This window comes from Halichoeres trimaculatus, unplaced genomic scaffold (genome assembly GCF_033239565.1).
Source record: "Halichoeres trimaculatus isolate MK-OKI-2021-1 unplaced genomic scaffold, fHalTri1.1 fHalTri1_scaffold_18, whole genome shotgun sequence".
Classification (NCBI taxonomy): domain Eukaryota; kingdom Metazoa; phylum Chordata; class Actinopteri; order Labriformes; family Labridae; genus Halichoeres; species Halichoeres trimaculatus.
Genome location: NW_027437196.1, coordinates 28,639,604 through 28,658,249, shown reverse-complemented (window position 1 = coordinate 28,658,249; position 18,646 = coordinate 28,639,604). Strand labels below are relative to the sequence as shown.

The 18,646-nt window shown below is 38.9% G+C and overlaps 1 protein-coding gene across 1 annotated transcript in view; it reads right to left on the bottom strand.

Moving 5' to 3' along the window:
- reck (reversion-inducing-cysteine-rich protein with kazal motifs) overlaps window positions 1-18,426 on the bottom strand; it is a 124,770-nt gene extending 106,344 nt beyond the window's left edge. Inside the window, exon 1 of the mRNA XM_074693548.1 lies at window positions 18,282-18,426. Coding sequence (XP_074549649.1) covers window positions 18,282-18,354 — 73 coding nt within the window. The 5' untranslated portion in view covers window positions 18,355-18,426. The remainder of the gene's footprint in view (window positions 1-18,281) is intronic.
- Between the last annotated feature and the right edge of the window lie 220 nt (window positions 18,427-18,646).

The following is an 18,646-nucleotide window of genomic DNA, read 5'->3' as shown; positions in this document are numbered from 1 at the left end:
TGTGTGTGTGTGTGTGTGTGTGTGTGTGTGTGTTTATATATATATATATTTTTTTTTTTTTTTACCAATGTTTGTGAATTTTATAATTAACTTCTTTAACATCCTGCAGAGTAAGTTAATAAAGTATATAAATCTAAAAAACAGAACAAAATGCATTTTTTTACATCACTAGATAATTTTGCATACAATTTGACATTATTGTTGGTAAAAGATTACTTTAAGCAATAAAAAAACTGAAGAGCTGCTTGGGAGCCAAAAGAGCTGGCTCTTTTAAGTGAGCCAAGCCAAAGGAGGCGGCTCTCTAAAAAGAGCTGGAATTCCCATCACCTTAAAGAAGCCAGAAAACTACATCCAGATTAAGAACTGCACCAAAAATATCATCATTTTTATGGTTTTGTACTTTATTATTTCTGATAAAACTTGTTGATTTACTTTGAAAATCTAGCAGTTAAAATTATCTATATGATTTAAACCTGGTTAATTGAGGTTGGATAAAAAAAGACACATTTAATAACAGCCGCAGATGTCACTGGTGTTTCAGTGTAAAGTGTGACCCTGTTAACTGGTAACTCTCGGCCGTTAATCACTGACATGTTCAGCTCAGAGGTACCAGTTAGCATGGTCACTATTAACTCTCAAACATAAATAATATAATTTCTGACAGCATTCTTACGCTGTGTACAGCTTTAATTTAGTGTTAAAAGAACAATAACTCGTCTGAATTAATGGAGCTGCTTCCATTGCCAAAGTATGCACACATCGTTTTGATGACATCAACTGTAAATTGGTCTTCAAAGACCTCACAGGGACCTTAAATTTTGTTTGCTTGTGAATAAGAAAGAAAGAGAATACTGAAGACTGCTGCACATATTTTTCAATATGTTTCCACTGAAGTAACGAACTGGTCAGATGAGCCCTAATATATTTCCAGTGAAATGACACAGTTGATTTGTGTCTGCTGGACTCATGATAATAAAAGTGTATCACTGGACAGGTAAAAACTACAGAGCAGTCCCTCCATGATGAATATAACAGAAATCCAAGTGATGAGACTCTAAACGTAAACACAGAATGAGAATAACAACAACACAGTTTTAAAATGAAACTTTAAACATGCCGGGTGTTCTGCAGTGTAACACGAGGTAGCGTGCAGACTCTCCAGCTCTGTTTTCTTCTCCGCTGAAATGCCACCCATAAGAACCACTGGTCTGCCACACTTCAAATAGCTGGGATAAAAAGCACTATTTCAGCTATGACAAACAATCTGGAAATAGCAGCCACACTTCTGACTGGAGGCCAGCTGCTGGGACGATAAGGAGAGGAATTTCAGTGCACCCCCTTCCATTTAAACGTAACATTAGCCTGGGTTTCCTGCCTGCCAGTTTCCTGTATGTTTATGTTGGCGTGCAGGAAAGGAGTGGACGTCACGGTAAAGCTTGGCACTCTTTTTAAAGGGCACCTGCATGATTCAAAAAGCTCTGAATCCAGGCTTTTACAGACAGAAAGGTCTTTTTTTAAGTTGAATATAAAGGAATAGGAGTTGTTGATATTTAAATGCACTGAATGGTGAAGCAGGATGTTTCAGACCAGCAGGAATCAACTTGGAAAAAAAGGAGTCAGGGAAAAACAGTAAAGACTAAAGGAAGGCCACCCACAGGAAATGTCATAATGTGTTTAAAAAAAAGTTTTATGTTAAAATGAGTCTGAAAAATGGTGTTACTCTATTTAACAGAGCTGAACATTGAATGAGTTGCACTTATTTCTCATTTCTGTAATAACTTTTCTTTTTCCTTTGTCATAGTGTATCTAGTATCCATGCCAGGTTTTTTTTTTTTTATTTTGGTGCAAAACAAAAAAACAAAAAAACTAAGAAAACTAAAAACTTGAACCACTCCATGAGGTTGAATTCTTACTGTCAGTTTTTTTTTTTTTTTTTTTTTTTTATATTTCTTAAAACCCTTCCAATCCCAACCGTAATCAGTTTTCATATTTTCAATTTGCTGTGGTTTCAGACCTTTAATGAGTCTCTTCATCAGGGCTCAAAATTGCAATTTCTTTTATTAAACTCTTAAAATTGATTATATGTAAACAGACTACGAATGCAAGAATTTTTGTTGTTGCATCGTTCTGATGCAACTGTTTTGTATCTCCCCACAAAATTTTGGCTAATGAAGTGACAAGTGGGTGATCTGAAAAGCTGGAGGAGAGGTGCAGTGTTGTGATGAGTACAGAGTGATTTGTGCCTCTTAGCAGACATCATAGACTGAATAAAATATGGGTTTATGCTGTGTCCCAAATCGCGTATTTTTAATCAGTATATTTACATGAAGTGTTCTGTGTATTTCTACTCTTATGAGAACAGTGCACTAAATCGTACAGGGTAGTGTTGTCCAGTATCAAACACTGCCGCTTCGCACACACCGGAAACTACGATGGTATTTGACAACCGTTCACAGCGTTTGTCAGCGATTGTTTGATCTGTTCCCGCCCCTACCTCTATGTAGCCAATATGGAGATTGTCCAGCTTCCAGATTCAACTTTTTGACCATTTTGGGTGCACCAGATGAGAAATCAAAGTACACTGTGTTTTTCCATTCTGTCAGTGTGAACACACTCATATACTCAAAATCATGAGTGTACCAAGCCGCTACCTCCGGTCCAAGAATATGAGACAATAGCCACGGTTACATGAAGAGTTTTCATCTTTCTGAATGGAATCTTTCGGAATGACTTTTACAAAAACAATAGTATACATGGAAAGGAATATTCCAATCTCTGGTCTACATGCGCCGCTGTAATCAAACAGAATAGTCAATGGGGCATGCACAGAAAAACGTAAACATCACAAGATTTATCAAAGCTGGAGGACAACAGTTTGTTTATCACCGTGTTGCAATACTCTGTATTGCGAGTTTGTCGTCCATCCAGTCTTGATGATGTTCATTTCTTTCAAAATTTGGATCAAAAACAAACTCTCCTCCAGTGCTGACGGCTCGCCGTCATTTTCAAAGTTGAGGAACGTCTCCAGTTGCGTCTTACGTCATATCTGAGCATGCGCTGAAAGAACGCACCCTGACCACTTTCCATTTGAGTGGATACATGAAACCTCAATCTGTTTGGGGAAAGGAATATTCCACTCCTGTGAAACCGATTAAATGTCCATTTGGATTGGCTCTTTTCTTTCGGAATGAGGTGTATACAAAGGTTAAATTCTTTCTGTCTCAGCAAATAAACCGAATGCAAGCGGAATATTTGGGTCCATGTATACGTGGCTAATGACGAATGATGTTGCAGTAAATATGCACTTATACCTTAAAAAGCACTCAGGTTAGAGAAAGTGGAAATAGGCTCTAAATGCATCCACTCTAAAAATGGCTTCATGTACACCTTTCAGTGGGACTCAAGGTAACAGTGTGTTTATCACTTACATTTGAAGTGCCAAGATACAAGAGTGTCGCAAAAAAGAACTCTGGTTTGGTTTGGGGCCTTTGCGATTTTTTCCAGACTCCTATTTGCCTCAAGTTTGACCTTAAGGGCTCTGTGAAGACTTTCTGTTTGACGCTAATCCCAGTCCACATCTTTGGCTTAAACCTGTAATTTTTTCCCAGGTAAAGATATCAATTCCCAAGAGCACCATCACCCACTAACCAACAGTTATATAAAGATATTGTTTTAGAGGTGACAGCAATCGAACTGTTGAAACTCAGTTGGTAGTGTAGTGTCCAGTAGCTGAGCTGACTCTCTTTTTAGCCAGGTGCACAGCCAGGTGCTCTGAGATGTGCCTGTAATGTGGAACAACAGCTTCTGTCCAGCTGGTGTGTGTGTTGTCAAAGAGGCATGATTGGTCTTTGGAAAAATCCATCTCTCTATCAGTGTATCATCCGTTCATTCCATATCTGATTTAGAATCCAAAATCGGAAAAACAGATAATGACTTGTTATTTCATTTCTCGTTTTCAAATCAAAAATTGGAAAACAAAGAGCAGCCTATTTTTCGCTGTTTTGATTTAGTTTTGAAATTAAAAATAGAGTATGGGAAAATGGAATTATCACAGGGTTTTTGTTTTTTTTTGTTTTTGGTTTGTATCATTTTCCATGTGTGTGACCCGGAAGTTGTTGACTTTTTTTTTTCTCAGGGAGGCCAGTCCATAACCGCACGCATCTTGAAACTTGTTCACAGAGAGAGAGAAGGCGATATACAGTGAGTGACATATAAATAGACCACTATGGCCGCACTAGAACAATACGCAAATGTTATCAAGCAGTTGTTCGAAGCTGGTAAGACCAACACAGACATTGTGGAGACGTTGCAGGAGATGGGTGTTTGGAGATGCTCTGCAATGAGTGTCAGACGTTTCTGCATCCAACACAACCTCAGGCGGAAAAGTCATGTTAGTGATGCCTCCTAAGTGTGACATGCTTCCCCTCTTTAAAAAGCACGTCCATGTCCGCCGTCCTTGACAAAACGTTAACTAATAAAAACTGTAAAACGTTAGCTATCGTGCTGCTTGGTCACCCATCAATGGAATCACCTGGTAAAGTCTGACTGACCGTCCTGAGAAAAAAAAGTCAACAACTCCTGGGTCACAACACATGGAAAATGATACAAACCAAAAACGAAAAAAAAACAAAAACATATAGATAATTCCATCCTCTCAAACTCTATTTTTAATTTCAAAACAAAATCAAAACAGCGAAAAATAGGCTGTTATTTGTTTCCCGATATTTGATTTGAAAACGAGAAATGAAATAACAAGTCGTTATAAGTTTTCCGATTTTGGATTCTAAAACGGATACGGAATGAACGAATGATACCCTGATACAACTCAACCACAGATACTGAAAAACAACATTGGTAAATAACTTATTCAAAGTTTATAATTTCATTTTAAATCGTGGATTATGAACAGGCAAATGTGTGAAAATGAGACTATTTTAAGATCACTTGTAAATTTCTCACTGTGTCTTAAATTAGCTGAGATTAAAACTATCACAGGTTTCATTATTTTTACCACTAAAGCGTAATATTAACTCTTTGAAATAAGTCGTATAGAGGATTCACGCATGTAGCTACGTAGCTGGCAGCAAATTGCTAACAGATTCAACCTGTTATCTTTTTCATCTCTAAGTGCAAAAAGGCTTGGAACACATGTGTGTAGCATGGGCACACTAAATGGATGTAACAGGATATGGACTCAGTTTACTAAGAACATAAAGAAAAGGAAGTTAATAAGGGCCTTAAAGCACAACATGTCTCTCCTGGGACCAGAGAGGGTTATTCTCATCCTGGGTTTGTAACTGTTAATATTAATAAAAACAGCAACTGTCTGAAAGGAAGAACAACAATGATCCAAAGCACATCCTGAATGGTTGTCTCTCTTATTTAGTAAAACATAGCTGTTAGTGTAGAGTATAACTGTATTTTAGTCAGTAAGCCAATGCAAAGAAGACCGAACAGCTCATGGAGCAGAGTCTATCTACAGAAACGACTCATCGCACACAGATCATAAAACCATTGTGGTGTGATGGTTTCAGATTGGAGCTTCAAACTGAGCGTGTCAGTATGTAGGGAGCCCAACATACACTGAGCTCCAGCTCCTTCCTGCATTCCTCAGAGTCGCTGTCAGCTCTGTGGGGGGAGAGTTCAGTGGATGGAGGTCAAAGGTCACTTCCTGTGAATTGATTAATTGGGATTTGCCATGAGGAGCCACGCATTAAGAGATCATCTGGGCATGTTTGACAGAAAACAGGGAACAGCACTTTTGGAAAGGTTCTTTCATTTCTCTAACACAGCAGACTCACTCCAGTTCCTCTCTTTTGTTCAGGATTTCAGGGCCTGAGATTTCTCTCAGGGTGTTAAAATTTGATGTAAGACAGCTGATTCTGCTTTGATACTTGGAGATAAATTTGTGGTTCTCTGGTGTTTCACTGAGTGAGAGTGTCTCATACCTCCCTCGTGGTGCTCAGTGGGAGACGCTGATGAATGGAACATTTCCTCGCTCTTGATGCATAACTTATATTTCCTGCCTGACGGGCTAACATCTGCCTGAGAGATCTGATTCTGAGGAAAGGAGCAGAGGCAGTTTATGTCCTGCTCTATTTATATACTGATGAGACTTAAAGGAAATCAGACTTTAACCGGCTCCAGAGGATCTTTTAATATCAGTGTGAATGTGTGTGCTGTTATCACATGGTGTATAAGGAACAGTGCTGAATCGGGGATATATACTGGATGGAAATCTGACAACAACTTGACCTTCTAGGAGAAGTCTAATGTCAACAGGGTTGAAGCCATTGTAGATTTAGTCTAAAGTGATTTAGACTGAAATGGGTTTTTTTTGTTTTGTTTTGTTTTGTTTTGTTTTGTTTTGTTTTGTTTTGCTTCTTTTTTTCTTTTTTCTTTTCTTTTTTTTTTTTTTTTTTTTTTTTTTTTGTTGGGGGGGGGGTATTCTGCATTTGTTTTCCTTGCCTTTAGGATTAATTCAAATTTTGGCTGATGAAATCTCAATTAATCTACCAAATCAGAATTGTCATTGATGTTGTTCCAGATTTTTAATGGGGCTGTGAGGAGTCTGAGAGTGCTCTTGAAAAAGTCTCTCTTCATTGTAATCCACACTTTAGAAAGAGATTATCAACACTCATATTACAGGTTATCCCAAAATGCTACTTCCTAGCTTCCTGATCAGGTCGAGCAAGACCAGATTAATATAAAGCACATCTAAGTCTCTATGACAACACCACGCTGGCTGATTAAGTTTAGTAGTGAGAAGAGAGATCTTTGTTTTTCTTTAGTGAAAATGATTTCTGTGATTAATTTTGTAGTGATGGTGGACACTGGAGCCTAACTGTCAGACAGAAAAAGGACAGAAGAGCAGAAGAAAGATAAACAGGGGAGAGACAGAGCACGAGCTAAAGGCTAACACAGGAGCTAAACTGTTTGTGATAATGTTCATTCCAACCCACAGTCAGCAGTTATTCTGCAGTGGTCTGTTCAAACTTGAGAGTCTATCAATAAAATGAAGAGTGAGGTTATGTTAGCTCTGATTGGTAGATGACTGGCAGAACATAACCAGGATTCACTACCGTTACACATTACAGACATGTTAGAGCCCCTAGCTGCCAGCTGCACTAAATATAGACAGCTGCTAAACTATACAAACTGACAGTGTTTGCTTCTTGTTATGTTAGCCTACAGAGCAGCACCAGGCTGCCGATAGCGCTACATATAGCCGGCTACTACAACGTTTGCTGGTTGTCGCATTTGAAAACGTAGGGCTACATAACTGTACTGATAAATACCTTACCTTGGTGCGTTGTATCCAGTAAAAAGTTTACTTGAACAAAGAATTTTTTTTTATTCAATCTCCATTTAATTCCAAAATAAACACACACCATGCTAAAATTAATTTACAAAAGTGTGTGTGAAACTGGCGAGGCAGTCCAACTAAAACAGATCCTCTTCACAGCATCTTTAAAACATGTAAAGCATCATTTACCCCTCTGTAAAATTCTGGATTCCTTTTTTTGATCATTCAGTCTGGACTCTACCACTGATGTAATGTTGAATGTCGATTATGCCTGCTGATCTAGTTTCACAAGGAAAGCACATCCACCTCTAATCACAGTGTTAACATGCTGAAACTCAGAGGCAATAAACAAAATCTTCTATCTTGGCCTCTTTGCTGTGTGTATAATTTATGGTCATGAGTTTTTGTCAGGTACTGAAGAAACCAATCCAGACAAGACCAGGTTTGTCACAGGTAGCCTAAAGCCAAAGACAGCAAAAGTCAAACACACACACATACACGCACTCGTTTCATTTCTGATTAGCAGAATCAAAGGAGGATGCAGACCTGACCCACTCTGTCGTGTGTGTGTGTGTGTGTGTGTGTGTGTGTGTGTGTGTGTGTGTGTGTGTGTGTGTGTGTGTGTGTGTGTGTGTGTGTAATAGGTAATGACATAATAAGACACACATGGTCACAGAGAGCGTGGCTAAAGAGCAGAGGATGCAGAGAAAGGCTGACGATGAAAAACCACTGCCTGCTCTGTCTCAGAGTCTGGTTTATAACGCAGAGTAACGTTGAACACCCTGTGGAGTGTTACTGGAACAGAGATGAGCAGTCTTAAGCTGACTGCTGCACAGAGTCCTGCTGTACACTCTCATCCTAACAGGGATGTATCATGGATGAAATGAAATTTTGAGGTACAAAATTTCACAAAATCAAAAAACAGCCATAAAAAAAAAATTAAGATGCTGAAAATAATCAAGCAAGTTAGCCCTGCTCCAACCTGATGTCTGTATCAGAGTTTCAGAAAACCCTGTCAATCATCCTCTTTCTCATCAGCTGACGCTCTTGGAGCATAGGTAATTTTCCATGTCATACATACAGCATTGCAAGTTTATGTATTGAGAAATAAATATATTAAATATAAAAAACTTTGACATTTTATAATCAAATAACTAATATTTATTACCACATAAACACCTAAAGGTACTGAAAATAGGTGCCTTTGAGTACTGATACCAATTGCCAGGTACTGGGCATCAGTACTGTATCATATCAAATGTGAAAGGTAACCATCCCTACTACCAATAATACCATTAAGTTACAGATTTATTGATTGTTCAGAAAATCAGAGGTGTTATTTGTTGATAACTGAAGAGTTTGAGTATGACAAAGTCCTCCAATATAGTACGACCATCTACCAGCAGGTGTTCTGGTTGGGGCAAAGAATGGGTATTTTTCTCCAAATAAATTCAGCAGTGCAGTGTCTATTCTTCCTTGTATTTTTCACTCTGTAATAAAGGGAGACATGTATCAGCTCCAGTACAACATAATGCACTTAAAGTAGGTCTGTCATGATAATCAATAAATTAATAAACCGAATGATAAATAAAAACGTCCTCAGTAAGTTTGCCAGCCTCGATAAACTGACACTGCATGCATGTTTGATTTCCTCCTCTCTTTCCACCAAAGAGGATGAATGAGAAGATGGCTCACTACGTCTATCTTTCTTAACATCGGGGTGCATGGGTTCTATAGTGGATTTAGCGGATTTATAGCAGAAAAATGTAAAAAATGCGATCTTTGGGGTGAAGACGGGGCTGCTTGCGTGTACACACGGAGAGAGCTGAAGCGAGCGTCCTGAGGGGTAAGGAGGAAACACACGCTAATATGAGTGATGGCACCAAAGATACGGTTCTTAAGCCGCCTGCCACAGCCCCAGTGTGGGAATATTTAGTTTTTTATCAGAATGAACAAAGTGTGAGCTCATGAACACCAACGAGCTGATATGTCGCATTTGTTTGAAAATAGTGGCGACGAAGAAGAAGAAGGGGAGGTGCAGCAGAGCCTTGTTCTTTGACAGTCCGCTCTTACTGAGGCTTTTGGTCTGCAAAGTAAATAGAAATAAAAGCGCCAAATGGTGGGCGCTCAAAGACAGCTACATTGCAAAAGAAATGCAGCCCTTCAATACGGTTAAAAGCCAGAAATGTTAAAAGTGTTTGACAGACAGTACGGATTGACTGGGTAAAAGTACATGTTATAAACAATTCAGGAACTGTATAAACTCCCTTTTATTTAGCCTATAGTTTTTATTGTTGTTGTTTTTTTGGAGTTTTGTTTTTTCTTTAGAGACAGGGTCTATGTTTTATTATTGATTAGTATTAATTATTTTCATTGACATGTATTTTTTTCTTAAAGAGAGTCCATTTCATTTTCATTATATTTTTTTATTTTTCTTGTTTGTTAAATTTATTATATTTTTAGTTTAATTTATTTTATTTAAAAGATCCTGACCTTTTAATTACAGTTAAATACTCTTAAGAAATTAAAGTTTCTTGCTTTTGATATGGTGTACTCACTTTATTATCCCATTTATCATAATTACATCAATGAAAAAATGGAAAGAAATCAAAATAATATTGACAATAATATTGTTTATGGGCACTAATATTTTGGAAAATTATCGTAAAATTTGTTATTGTGACAGGCCTAACTTGAGGCATTCTGGATTAGGACAGCAGAGTGATGCAGACACATAGACAATAAACACTCATCACTGCGTCCCCCCTACAGCAGAGGGTCAATGCAGAAGAAGACCAGGATTAAAGATTCATACAATCCTGAAACTCTGTGCATTTCTCATGTAATAAGTATCCATATGAGAGTCTCTTCCCATTAGTTCTTTTCTCCCAAACAAGAGCCTGATCCGAACCAATCCAGGGAAGTTTAAGAGTGACTAACAGCAGAGAGCTACTGTATTACTGCACCAAAAGGCTCCGACTTTATAAAAAGTCACACCTCACACTGACACCTGAAGAATCTAAAACACATCACACAGCCTCTAAACTAAAACCTTTACATAACCTCTACTAACCTGACCAACATTTATTTTGATGTCATGGGAAATGAAGTATAGCACAAACAATATCCACTTTAATTTGGGATGTTCAAATTTTTTTTAAAAAAGGCATTTTTTTTTCTTTTTTTTTTTACATCCTGTTATCTTTAATTTCAAGCCTCCTATAAAACCAACAGTCAGCTTGCAGACAGACAGGCTGTGCTCCCTTTGGGTTTTCCTGGGCTCTTCCTTCTATCAGTCACATTCAGGCTAACAGATACAGCTTATGACTTAATTACATTCCCACCAGATGTGCAGCTGGGAGAGCACTTTCCAAAACAACTAATTCATTAAAGAGAATATGGAGATACCAGACACAGCTTAAATAATACAATAAAAAAAAGGAAAGTCACAGGAAATGAGCAGAGGATGTCATTATGCTGGAATGTCTTACGTATATCTGAAATAATAAACAGCTATAGGGCAAACATTTCAGACAATATGAGGCTCCTCCACTGTTCTAGCCTCTAACCTGGACAGATCCTGGTCTCTGACCATGACGAGAACAGGAGAGGATGAAGGTGTGACACTAATAATGTGTTCAGTGGTCACACCCCAGCTCTAAACTTCCATCTCCTGTCTGATCGTATGTTAAATAACTTTATTTGTTGTGAAAATGCCCTGACAGTACCAGAGGTGAAACTTTTGGGTTGAATTCAGTCAAATTCCATCCCTGGTATGCAAATGTGAGTCACTGAGCACTCTCAAGTCCTCTTGATGGTGTTGGTCTTTAGATGAGGGCTTCAGAGTCCAGAATAGAGGGGGCTTTTCTCTTTAGTTCCCATGTGCACTTGCAGTTGTCACTTTCATTTACTCTACTTTATCACAGTCAGTTCTGTACTTTAATGGAAACTTGCATTTGTCTACTTTTATTTGTAAGTTAACTAGAGCTGAAACGATTCCTCGAATGATTCGAGGTACTCGATTACAAAAAATACTCAAGGAATTTTCTCCGCCTTGATGAATCGTTTAATTTTAAAAAAGATCAAAGAGTGGTATTTCAAATAGAGCTGAGACCATATTAAGAGAGTTTTCATACCCCTCAAGCTACCTCTTATACAAAATAGCAACTAGCAACAAATCTAGCTTCTTTTCTGGAGTTTGGAGACTAATGGGTCATTCTACAAAACCGATGCCATTTGGGTCCGCAGCATTAGATGAGATGTACAAGGCACAAAAAATGTGTCAAAGTGTGTTTACAAATTTTGGAGCTACCAAAGCAAGTGCTCTTATTGACATGCTGTATCAGAAAATTCTATTTCTTAAAGAGAAAAAATTTCATTCGAAAAATAACTGCTCTTTCACTAAACAAAAATGAATTTTATCCAATTACTCGATTAATCGGTGGGATTTTCAGTAGAATACTCGAATACTAAAATATTCGATAGCAGCAGCCCTAAAGTTAACACTAATTTGTTTAGACTTTATTTTATGCAACACTGACTACACTGACCTTCTCTGAGTGATTCTCCACAATGCAATGCTGTCTGATCTGTTGTATTGAATTGTTTTTTGTCTTCTCCCAGGTTGATTCAACAACAGAGGATCAAGGTCACAATGCAGACATAAATTATTGAGATTTCAAAAATAAGGCTGAGAGAAATGTCATGATTGTACAAGAATTGAGACGTGAGATGAGATTCATCAATACAAATCAATCGGATTGTCAATGTGTCAGAAAATGTGAAGTTTCACCAAACAGCTATACCCGGTCTGAAAATGTTAAAACCTACAGGGAAGTGTTAAAACTGCAGTTCAATAAACATGTGAAGACACAAAAGACCCTTTATTCTAACTGTATTTCCTGCGAGAAGTTTGTGATTTTACTCTATGAACAGTGCTTTACTAAATAAAATTTACTTACCTATTTACTTGCTGAAGCACACACATACTGTCTTTTAGCGTTTCCTCTAGTATTCAGAATAGACTCAGTGTCCTGGAGCATCAATCCAGAATCATGAGTCTGAACAATTTGTTGCTAAAGAAAGTTTCAGATAATCTGAACTGGGGATGCACCAACTAGATACTGGTATTGGGTATCAGCCCTGATCCAGCACCTTAAGCTGGTTCAGGTATCGGTAGAAAAGGATTGGTCCAAACTTGACACTGAGGCTAAACTATGATTTAGTCTACAAGGTGTAAAATTTACTATTGAATTGTCATTTCTGTAGGTTCTAAAGTTTTGTTTTAACCAAACTGCTGTTAAACATTTCTAGTTTAAATAAATATCAACCTGAGTAATTCCATATGTACTCATTTTATGTCCTTTGCTCAAAATATTACCAGTCTCATCCCACAGTAGAGCTTGCGACTTATTATTTAACACTGGTATCAGATCAGTATTGGTCGATACCCAGAGCCTGGGTATCTGTGTCTGTATCAGGACATGAAAAGTTGGATTGGTGCATCTCTAATCTGAACTCTTTCAGTGTCAATGCTTTATCTTCTTTACTTTGATAGCTGCTACCATGATCTTCTTCTTCAAAATAGCATGTAAGCAGACCGTAGACCAAGATTACATCTTCATTCTCAAAATGTGGTAGTTTTTTTTCTCTATTATAATTTGTCCTCCTCTACGATTAGCATTAAAAAATGTCAACGATAATTGAACCTTGTGTGAATTTATTCAAATATACATTTAAAAAACACTTTCATGACAATGCTTTATTTTTTTTACCTATTTTTCTGCTTATGTCAAAAACAGTTTTTACTGTGAGATTTCTCATTTTGTACTCTTGACCCCCAGAACATGTGTGAAAAATCTTGGTCACAGCCCAGACACTCCACCCTGGAACTGAAAGAGCTGTCACATACAGCTTACTCTCTGAAATACAGACACTTCCAGTGAAGCACATAAACCATGAGGATCTCCTTAAAGTCTTGAATGGTCAGTGATATTTGATCACAGGAGTCATCTCCTGTCAACCTGGTTAGCAGAAGCAAACAGAAGTAGAAAAAGCTCCCATAAACCCACCAAGCATCAACTGCCAAGCACCAAAAACAGACAGGCGGTGTTAGGAACCAGCTGTTGAAGATTTCAGAGCATTTAGCAGCTCAAGAAGCTTATATGTCTCCTGGATTCACACAAGGTCTACAGGATGGAGGAGGTGCTGGGTGCTATAGTGTGGTGGCTCAGTTCACATTGATGTTTGCTTTTTAAATAAAACCTGTTTGTCTGTTTAAATGTACGATATGCAGTCAGTGTTTAAACTGTGACAGCACTTTTGGTGTGAATACTGTTCTCTGCGTGACACAACTTTAAACTGATCTGGATCGATTACTGACCTCATCAGAACTTTGTTGCTGTGCGTTTTGACAAACACTGAGTTTTACAACAACAGCTCCACGCTCTGCTTGAACAGCATAACAAATATGTAACATGGACTCTGAGGGCGTGGTCACACTAGCCATTCGAACTGTGCCACACTCAAGCACAGTTATCCCCACCCCCGTTCCCCGCTGGAGAGTATGGCCAGTGGTCAAACTGCTCCAATATGAACCAGACTTTACCATGTAGGGAACATTTACACAAAGCTCGATCTCATCAGAGTCAGCACAATGAGACACAGATAACTTTGCTACAACTTTACAGACTTTTAGAAGACGTTTTGGTCTGACACAGCCCTCTAACAGCCCTCTTTGTTTAAAATGATTGTGGAGAGGAGCAGTCACAACAATCATACGCCATGGATCATACATCATGGATCATACGTTATGTCTGTGTGCTTGTGCTCATGCCTGAAGTGTACTGTGCTGAAGCTACCCCCCCCCCCGAGAAAAAAATAAAAATAAAAAATAAAAAAAAGCGTGCTAAAACAGAGAAGAGAATCATGCTCAAGCATGGTACGCTTATGGATACACCAGTGTTAGGGGTGAGTTGTGGCAACAACCTCACAATACAATAATATCACGATATCACAATATTGTGATATATTGCAATATCCTACCCAGTAAACAATTTAATATAAAACAACTTTTCTATTTCAATGTGTTTTAAATAATGAAAGTCAGATGAAGTATTTCACATAAACATTCAGACACTTAACTTAAAAATATAAAGTGCATCAAGTTTGTCACCTTAAGTACTGTGACATTAAACTAATGTTGAAAAAATGATTGGTTGAAAGACGTGGTCAGTTGATGAAACCGATAAATGTCACTTGGTGTAACCAATGTTACTGATAAAAAAATCTAATATTGAACTTCAAAGGATTTTAAACTAACTGGCCCTGGAATAGAGAGGAAACATTGATGTTTACAGCATCAAAACCCACATCATCAAGTTTAGGAATAAAATATATTCTAATATACTTTGAGTTTATATTTATTATACAGTTTATGGGCAACAAACAGCTGAGTGGCTCTTCGGCGCCATCTACCACAGTGGAGATGCCAAAGACCTTTTGTTCTTCCAACTCACCTAAAATATGGATTTTTATTTTAACAATAATAATTAATATAATATGGATATTAAGAGTTAAAATATCAATATTTTATCAGAGGTAAAAGTATTGCGTTATATTGCCGTATCAATATTTTTGCACACCTCTAACTGGTACCAATCCTGGTGTCGGGTATTCATCTGATCCAGCCCCTTAAAGTGGATCATATGGTGGGAAGGGGTCGATCCATGGTTCCAATCCAGGAAATCAGCTCTATGCCTTTTTTTAACCTGTGCTCTTTACTACTTAATTTGAAATGTTAGCTCTGATTCATTTTCTGTGAATTTTACTGCTTTTCCAGTCTACAGGGTATGAAAGTTTCAAATTCAATAGAATTTATGTACATTCTCAAGCTTTGCTTGGCTGCTAAACATTTAAATATTTCATAGTTTCACACAGAGCTCACACTTTGTTCATTCTGATAAAAAACAAAATATTCCCACACTGGGACTGTGTCAGGCGGCTTAAGAACCGTATCTTTCGTGCCATCACTCATATTAGCGTGTGTTTCCTCCTTACCCCTCAGGACGCTCGCTTCAGCTCTCTCTGTGTGTACGGGCGAGTAGCCCCGTCTTCACCCCAAATATCGCATTTTTGACAGATGCTCACTCTGCTATAAATCTGCTAAATCCGCTGTAGAACCTATGCACCCCGATGTTAGGAAAGATAGACGTAGTGAGCCATCTTCTCATTCAGCCTTTTTGGTGGAAAGAGAGGAGGAAAACAAACATGCATGCACGTGTCAGTTTATCAAGGCTGGCAAACTTACCGAGGACGTTTTTATTTATCGTTCGGTTCATTGATTTATTGATTATCGTGACAGACCTATGCAACAGTAAGCTTCCTTCAATGTGAGCTGGTTACCGCTGACAGCAGATGTATTGAGATGGTTGCAGAGCCTAATAACTCCATGTGGGTACGATGCAGTCTGAACAGGGTTCCTGCAGCTCCATGTGCTGTTTACCAGCATGTAAACCTCAACTATGAGGAGACTGCCGATGCTGCCTTGGATAGCAGCGTGCTTTGAACTCAGTGTCTCCAGGGAACGCAGCGGGTCAGCAGCCCCAGTCAAAGCAAATTCCCTGTTCTACTAGAATATCCTGAAACCCTCCAGTTCCACACAGGGCTCGTTTGCCTGTAATGAGGAGTTGTCAACCAAAGCACCGACCCTAACTCTTTGTAATTTCAGTGGGTGTATTTCTTTTCGTATGTATTTAGCTTGACAAAAAAAAGAGTGCTGGTTGGAAAACTGTATTTTCACAGTCCATTCAACAATCCTTATACCAAAAAGTGGCCAAGAAATTCAACTGTGTGTACTACACTTTAATCTTGTGTTCACCAAACTATAATTAGGTTTGCGGGGCTCAGGCCCATGCCTGCTCACAGTGGACATGGAGAGAAAAGGGCTGCCGTTCACGTCCCTCCTTCCCCTCCTCTTCCCCTTCTGCTTTGAGGAGTCAAATTGGTTCCAGATGCATTCTCTCACGGCTAGCCTCCACAGCCAAATCGCAACATGAAAGAAACGAAGGGGAGAACTTAGCAAAACTCCGCCGAGGACAAAAATGTATGGAATTTGTACGCAAAATAAGTTGGGGAGGAAGTTAAAGAAGGAGCCGCGTTGGTGTTTCTGTGGGTCGAACTGTGTGATCGCTTTGCCACATGGTGCCATTTAATCACACCTTTTTGTATTTTCAGAGACCTTTAACTGTCACAGGCCTCTGGGAGACAATGTGCACCCCAAATGAGGATCTAAGAGCTTTGTTTCTTTCATGTTCCTGGCAGATGTGTCAGAAAAGGAGAAAAAAATCTGTACAAAGTGATGTTTAGCCAGAGCAAATCCACATCCTGCACCCATGTGGACCCAACATCAAAGACCTACCCACCAGCATGTTAGACCAATTTATAACCCTGCCCATTGAGCCCCTTTACACACATGTTTGAGGACGATTCAGGGAGCAGAACGATACTGGAGTGTGCTTAAAGCTCAAGGTCTGTCTTCAGGAGACACCTTTTGCAAATGGCTGGAGAAAGTAACAACATGGTACAAGGTGCCAACTCCATGTTGACTCAGACAATTAACAAGTGAGAGCAACTCAGAGACCAGTTGTCCTACAGCACACACACACACACACACACACACACACACACACACACACACACACACCTCTGTGTTTGCTTAAGTCGCTTCACAGCTCTCTGTGAATTAATTAGGAGTCTGAAGAGTGAACACACTCATTCACACGGGCTACAATCTGCGTTCATGCTGCTTCGACATTTAGCAACACAAACGCACTCCAAACAGGCACTTTAGTTCCCTTTCCTTTGTTTCCTTCCTAGAATAGCTGGTGAAGACTTAATAAAGGGCTCAACTCTTCTGTTTACACTCATAAGCCCCTCTCATACCCAATAATTTATGCTTATAAATGTATTTTGAGTGTATACAAGTGATGCCGAATTGCACATTGGACGGCGTCGGCTTTAAAAAATAATTTGAATTTATTTTAGTGAGCGTTTCAATGTAACAATAACCCCAAACGCACAAAAATAGTGGATTTTACTCGAGGTTTGCTGTGGAGGTAACGGTCCCCTTTACTTTATATGGGCTCTTTTTCCAGTTTATACTCGGCAAATTTTCAGACTGAAACCAAAAATATCTTACTCCAACTCATTAGAAGTTTTCCGGAATAAAAATAAGAAAGCAAAAAGTATAAATGTTGGACTTTCTATCCACTACGTCTTCTAAAAAACTTCAAACGCTCATTGAGACTTTTTTTTTCTCCTACACAGGATGCTAACCCCGCACGTCGCTGAAAGGGCAGAGCGTCATGCTAACGGGTCTCCAGACAGTGACGCTGGGAATACTCACACCAAAACTATTACAAATGTAAAGGGTTTTTCCGTTAATTCGGCGTGCAAAAAAAGTGTGTTGACGTTGAAATTAAACTTTTGGAACTGCCATTCTCCCTGCCTCATATAGTCATGTCAAACTTACTGTGGAGACTCCGCGGTGGGCGGTAGCTAGCGATGTAAACTAGTTTAAAGGTTTAAAATGAAAACAGAGCTGATCGCTGAGTGTTTTGTAAGCCGAATTAATCAAAGGTTATGAATAATTCCAACAGTATTCAAAGAAACAGCATCAAAAAGGTTTACATCCACTGATATGACACAGAATGTTAAGTTGTGAGAGTTTTGAGCGGACTCTGGTTTGATGCTCTCACTGCATACGAGCGAAATCTATCGTGCCCACAGGATGCCAGCTGTCACTAAATCACTAAGTTAGTCCAGACCTGCAGCCTTCAAACACAGTGGCTTTTAAGCTTTATCTATACACCCTGTTATAACTTTTAGGGAGAAAAGCATGCAGGGGGACACAGACAGCGCTGAGGTTTCACAGAGTTACAGTTATGAAGGGAAAATCAGAGACGGACGTACTCACCCTGAGCTCGGAGCGGCTGGCAGTAAAAGTTTACTGAGAGGAAGAAACTGATTATCTGGAAACACACACGCATCTTATTGCAATCCTAAAGTGCATCGTGGACAAGAAGACACAGAAAACACTTCTACTGTGACATGCTCCATGGATCCCCTGATAACACACACTCTCTCTCTCCCTCCCTCTGACTTTAACCGTACGGACTCAGAGGACATGCGCAGAAGGATGCGGCGACCAAAATTCTGCTCCTCATGTTGAGTGGGTTTTGTACGGAATTACTTAATTTCACTGATGGACTCATGTGGGAGGATGGTAAAATTTGTATCGTTATTTCATGTCATCAAAAACATTTTTTCTAATGCATGAAA